The 6,124-nt window shown below is 37.8% G+C and overlaps 1 protein-coding gene across 1 annotated transcript in view; it reads right to left on the bottom strand.

Moving 5' to 3' along the window:
- MBTPS2 (membrane bound transcription factor peptidase, site 2) overlaps positions 1–6,124 on the bottom strand; it is a 53,024-nt gene that overhangs the window by 30,789 nt on the left and 16,111 nt on the right. Inside the window, exons 4-5 of the mRNA XM_003791907.2 lie at positions 4,466–4,569; positions 1,817–1,944 (exon numbers count right to left, since the gene is read on the bottom strand). Of these exons, the coding sequence (XP_003791955.1) occupies positions 1,817–1,944; positions 4,466–4,569 (232 nt within the window). The remainder of the gene's footprint in view (positions 1–1,816; positions 1,945–4,465; positions 4,570–6,124) is intronic.

Raw genomic sequence — 6,124 nt, 5'->3', positions numbered from 1 at the left:
GGGCCCAGGCTGGGGATTCGAACCCGCCACCTTAGGTGTATGTGGCTGGTGCCTTAGCCGCTTGAGCCACAGGCGCCGAGCCATACATTTCTTATTATTTAGTGGCCCCTTATGTCTAACAATGCTTTATTTATTTATTTATTTTTGAAGACAGAGTCTCAAGTCTCAAGCTGTGGCCCTGGGTAGAGTGCTGTAGTGCCACAGCTCATAGCAACCTCCAATTCTTGGGCTTAAGGGATTCTCTTGCCTCAGCCTCCCATGTAGCTGGGACTACATGCGCCTGCCACAATACCCAGCTATTTTTTGATTGTAGTTGTCACTGTTGTTTGGTGGGCCTGGGCTGGATTCAAACCCAACAGCTCTGGTGTATGTGGCTGGCGCTCTAGCTGCTTGAGCTGCAGACACCAAGCCTAATGATGCTTTTGGTCTTATTTTCTGTTCACATTTGCATGGTTATGTTCTGGTCATCGTTTCGTTTTATTTTCAATATTTTTGAGTAATTTTTTAGATGGATTTCTTTAATATGATCGTAAATTTGGGATATTTTTAATCCAGAGTAAAGGCATTTTTCTTTTAATAGGTAAGCTTATATCATATGTATGTATATAGCTTTTTAATAAGAGACAGAGTCTCATTATGTTGTCCAGGCTTTAGTGCAGGGGTTATTCACATGTGTAATCCCACTATTGATCAGCAGGGGTGTTCTGACTTGCTCCAGTTTCTGACTTGGGTTGGTTCACCCCACTTTAGGAAACCTAGTGGTCCCTTGCTCCCAAGAGGTTATATTGATGCCAAACTTAGTGCAGATACCTAATGATCATAGCACACTACAGACCAGAACTCCAGGCTCAAGTGCTCCTCCCACTTCAGCCTCCAGAGTTAATGGGACTCTAGGTACGTGGCCCTGACTAATTTGTATTTATTGGCAAAAGAAATGTGTTTTGGTCTTAAGTTTGTTACATTTAGTTTATCTTTTGATATAAGGTCTGTTTTCTTTGGTCTGTGTTTCATGCTTTCACTCTGATAACTTGAAAGGTTTATGTGTGGTTTTAGATCTTGTAGTGTTTACATTTATAATCTTAAGTGATACCCTCAAGCCTCTATTTCTTGATTTGTCAGCTTCAGGCAGACTCTCCACTATGAAACTGAAGAAGTTAGTACTTAGACTTTCTGTTTTTACTTTTCCCACATCCAATTTTTTTTTGTTAGTTCTATTAAATTCATAAGTCAATTCAAGAATTCTAACTCTACACTTGCCTAGCCTTGATTATTCTATTTAAAGAGATGTAAGGTGGTGATGAATTTGTCTTGTGTCAATTTAGCTAAGATGGTACTATGTTTCCCAGAATTGTTTCCCTACATAGCAATATACTTTAGTGATTTTGTTTCTCTAATTGAATTCTGACAGAGCTAGAGTTCACCACCCATTTTCACTACCATCTCTTTTCCATTTCTGAATTCTTTCAAGTTATCTCTTAGTTAATTCTTCGTGTTATCCCTTGATTTGATACTAATTTCAGTTGACAGATATTCTTCATAGTGTATGGTTTCAGGTTGTGGCCATTTCTTAGCATCAGTAAAAATGATGTTTTCCTTAAGAAAATTTTAATAATTTAGTTTGTAGTTCCTTTTAAAGAAGTAACTGGAATGTAAACTTATTATACACTTTTGAGGATGTCTTATAAACTGAATTTATTAACCAAAAGATACGATATTGTCACTTGTGATGTACTTTCCATAAAAACACTAACCATAGAAAAACCAAAACCCAAACCACAGATGAACATTAAAAAAAAAAAAAATTCAAGTCTGTTACCTGCACAAAATATCCTTAGCTGCTGGACTGGTGATATAAGTTGCAAATGAGTGGTGAACAGATCAACAAATGCTCCAGGATAAATAATGAAGAGAAAAATCCCAAAGCCATTAAATCGAACTTGCTCCCTAAGAAATCACATAAGAAAAAGGAATTTACTAATACCATTGTATTTGTCAAATTAATAATGTATGTAATCTTAAAATTTCTCACTGTAATTCAAATTCTTGCTTTAAAAAGTCTCTGTAGACAGCCAAAAATTTTATCTATACTATGTATAGATAATCATAATTTTATAATAATGCATGGATTTCGTTATTTGTGAAACTGAATTTTGTAAAACAGGGTATTCTGAAATAGTCTCATAACTTCAAAATTTTCAGAAACCGATATGCTGAGCAAATAATTAATATGAGTCACATATATAAAAAAGTTAATACTATGAGAAACTAAATGAAACAGATTTTTATGGTTTACTTTGAATTATTTTCAGGTAACACAGGAAAATATATAATTCAAATAAATTATCTGAACACACACACACATACATATATACATATATATATATTTTTTTTTTTTTTTGAGACAGAGTCTCAAGCTGTTACCCTGGGTAGAGTGCCATGGTGTTATCAAAGCTCACAGCAACCTCCAAGTCTTGGGCTCAAGCAATCTGCTTACTTCAGTTTTTCTATTTTTAGTAGAGAAGGGGTCTTGCTCTTGCTTAGGCTGGTCTCGAACTCCTAAGCTCAAGCAATCCACCCATCTTGGCCTTCCAGAGTGCTAGGATTATAGGCATGAACCACCACATTTGTCATAGCAATTATAAATAATGATAGAGATTTATTTAAGTGTATTCTTATTGTGCTAATGTTAAAATAAATACATTTAAAAATGTATAATGCTCTGGGTGGCACCTGTGGCTCAGTGAGTAGGGCGCCGGCCCCATATACCCAGGGTGGTAGGTTCAAACCTGGCCCCGGCCAAACTGCAACAGAAAAATAGCCAGACATTGTGGTGGATGCCTGTAGTCCTAGCTACTTGGGAGGCTGAGGCAAGAGAATTGCCTAAGCCCCAAAGCTAGAGGTTGCTATGAACTGTAATGTCATGGCACTCTACCGAGGGGGACAAAGTAAGACTCTTTTTCTAAAAAAAAATATATATATAATGTTCAAATTGTCCTTCAGAGAACTATTTTTTATCACTTCATTTTCTAAAAATGTACATTTAATAATCTCATAAGACCAAATAGCTACTCTTAAAAAAAAAAGCATCATAGGTGGCGCCTGTGGCTTATTGAGTAGGGCGCTGGCCCCATATACCAAGGGCGGTGGGTTCAAACCTGGCCCCGGCCAAACTTCAACAAAAAAATAGCCAGGCGTTGTGGCGGGCCTGTAGTCCCAGCTACTCGGAGGCTGAGGCAGGAGAATTGCCTATGCCCAGGAACTGGAGAATGCTGTGAGCCTGTGAGCTGTGATGCCACAACACTCTACCAAGGGCAATAAAGTTTTTTGTCTCTTAAAAAAAAAAAAGCATCACCTAAACATATTTTGTACTGTTATTCAATACTAGATATATAAGACAATGGTACAATTTACTTTTTCATGGCAGTTGGGATTTTAAAAACAATTACCCACTATTTTGCAAACATATTTTAAATTATTAAGCTGTTAATAATGATGTCTCTATATGTACAACCCTAAAGGCTGAAAAGTTAAAAATGTGGACGCAAAGATGAAAGATATTTCAAAAAAGTAGCTGCCCCTTTAAACTACTAGTGTGCACACCTGTTTAACAGTATATGGTCAGTCAAGACGAGGGTTTATTGCCAGTCAATAGACTCTTGTTCATAAGCAACTGAAAAGTAATAAGAAGCGATTAAATCTTCACTAAAACAGTGGTTCTTAACCTTTTCTCTGGTCCACAAACCCAAAGGATAAAACACATTCCCATCAGCATGCTTGCTGATTATGGCGGTAAATTATCAGTGGGAATAGCAGGGGAGTTGCAATGCGTCCCCTCCCTATCACGATTTTATAAGTTAGGTGGGCTTTTAAATGCTCGGGTATAATTACAAAGATGAATTTGGGTAGTCAAGGCCAAGAAGAGGACATGATACTCAAAGCAGGTCCCAAGTCTCATTCTCTTCTTATCTTACACTTGGGTTTCTAAATAGCCTATGATAGTTGTTAAATCCAAAGCTTTCCATGTTCTTGCTCTAGCCAGCAGAGGACATGAGCAGAAGCAGGAAATTATTTCAGCTGATAAAGTTAAGAAAGTACTAAGGTGAGAGGGTTTGGGGTACAGTGGTTATCATTCTGACCCAATGATGAATGGAAAGATTAGCTTTCAGAATTGGATGAGAAAACTTGAAGCACCATTAGGGTCTAACCACGCAGGGAAAGGATAGAAAAATGCAGATTACAGATATACATGTTGTTAATTAAGCATATTCATTAACATGTTATTTTCTCTATAAAAGAGAAGCTACTTCAAAGTAATAAATGATGGGCTATGCACTGGGCAGTATCCACAGAAAGAAAAATAGTTTAAGTATAAAATGTAGTATCAGATATAGCAGGTTTCAGTAATAAATTCCTAAATGAAAAGCTTCTTTGTACTTAGTATAAAGAATAAGATAAATATTGTTACCTAATAGCTGCTATCCCATGTCCAATTTCATGTACAACACCACTAATGAGAACTGCAGCGAAGAAATAGGTCAGTTGATTGACGGGTAAATTTATACCAGGAACCTGTTCATAGACACAATATAGCAGTAATTATCAGTGAGGGTGCAGGGGAGCCCCAGTTGGGCACCAAGATATATGATGTTCACTCTGTAAACTTGTTCGTTTCTATCAGAATAAAAAGCAAAAACTCTAGTTTTTCAAACTAGGCACTTAGTCTGGAACAAGTACACCACCAATCTAAAGAAAAACAGGAAATACTGCCCATTAGAAAGTTGAATATTTAGCTTTCTGAAGCCATCGCCAAAGGAAAGAACGAGGGAGTCCAGCAACGTCCCAGGGAATGCAGAGTGACAGTGAAAGAGGCAGCAGTTGATCCATCCTCAAAGGCTGGATGCCTAATTTGGAATTCTTGTTAAAATGTTTAGTCCTTCTCACGAATTGGTATTGCAAGGTCCAAGTACTTATACTAATTAATAGGGACCACCTCCCCTAATCAGGGAGTTTCATTTTAATATTCTCAAGTACAGGAGAGTTGGTTAACTAGTGTAATAAAGTGCCTGATTGATGTGGGAATGTAATATTCTTCACTCCGTCTATTCCATAAGTTTTTCCATTACATTGGTCAGAAAAATAGTATCAAAGAGATATATGAATATTATATTAAAATTGAAATTTAATGAAGAAATTAAGGCATTTGGAACAGACATGTTATGAACATATGAATGCATGTATATATCACTGCATACATACACAGTTTACTATGGTAAGAACAGAATAGCAAATTTTTTTAGATAGCCAAGCATCTTCTCTTATGATAAACACTCCCAAGTTATGGGTTTTTTTGTTGTTGTTATTGTTTAGACAGAGTGGTCTAACTGTCACCCCAGTTAGAGTGAAGTGGCATTACAGCTCACTGCAACCTCAAACTCCTGTGCTCAAACAATCCTCCTGCCTCAGTCTCCTGAGTAGCTAAGATTATAGGCATGCACCCCTACATCCAGCTAATTTTTCTATTTTTAGTTGAGATAGGGTTTTGCTCTTGCTTAGGCTGATCTCAAACTCTTGAGCTCAAGCAATCCTTCCTCCTCATCCTCCTAGACTGCTAGGATTGCAGGCATGAGCCACCACATCTGGCCTCCTTTTATTAATTGTTATTTTATATTCATTATGAAATATGTTGAAAGCAGAAAAATTGGAAAACTTAAAGGAAAATAGAAGCACATAAATCCTGTTCCCTAACCCCCAGACAACATTCTCAGTGTTTTGACATGTTGTCCTTCTGGTCTTTTCATGTACATGTATTTTTAAAAACTACACTTTCAGGGCTCGGCGCCTGTGGCTCAAGTGGCTAAGGCGCCAGCCACATACACCTAAGGTGGTGGGTTCGAATCCAGCCCCGGCCTGCCAAATAACAATAATGGCTGCAACCAAAAAATAGCTGGGCGTTGTGGTGAGTGCCTGTGGTCCCAGCTACTTGGGAGGCTGAGGCAGGAGACTTGCTTGAGCCCAGGAGTTGGAGGTTGCTATGAGCAGTGAAGCCATGGCACTCTACCCAGGGGGATAGCTTGAGGCTCTGTCTCAAAAAAAAACAAAAAACAAAATACCAAGGGATGTTTCT

The sequence above is a fragment of the Otolemur garnettii genome, unplaced genomic scaffold, assembly GCF_000181295.1.
Source record: "Otolemur garnettii isolate 467f Iridium unplaced genomic scaffold, OtoGar3 scaffold00051, whole genome shotgun sequence".
Taxonomy (NCBI): Eukaryota; Metazoa; Chordata; class Mammalia; order Primates; family Galagidae; genus Otolemur; species Otolemur garnettii.
The sequence above is the reverse complement of the archived record's forward strand: the minus strand, read 5'-3'. Positions and strand labels throughout refer to the sequence as shown.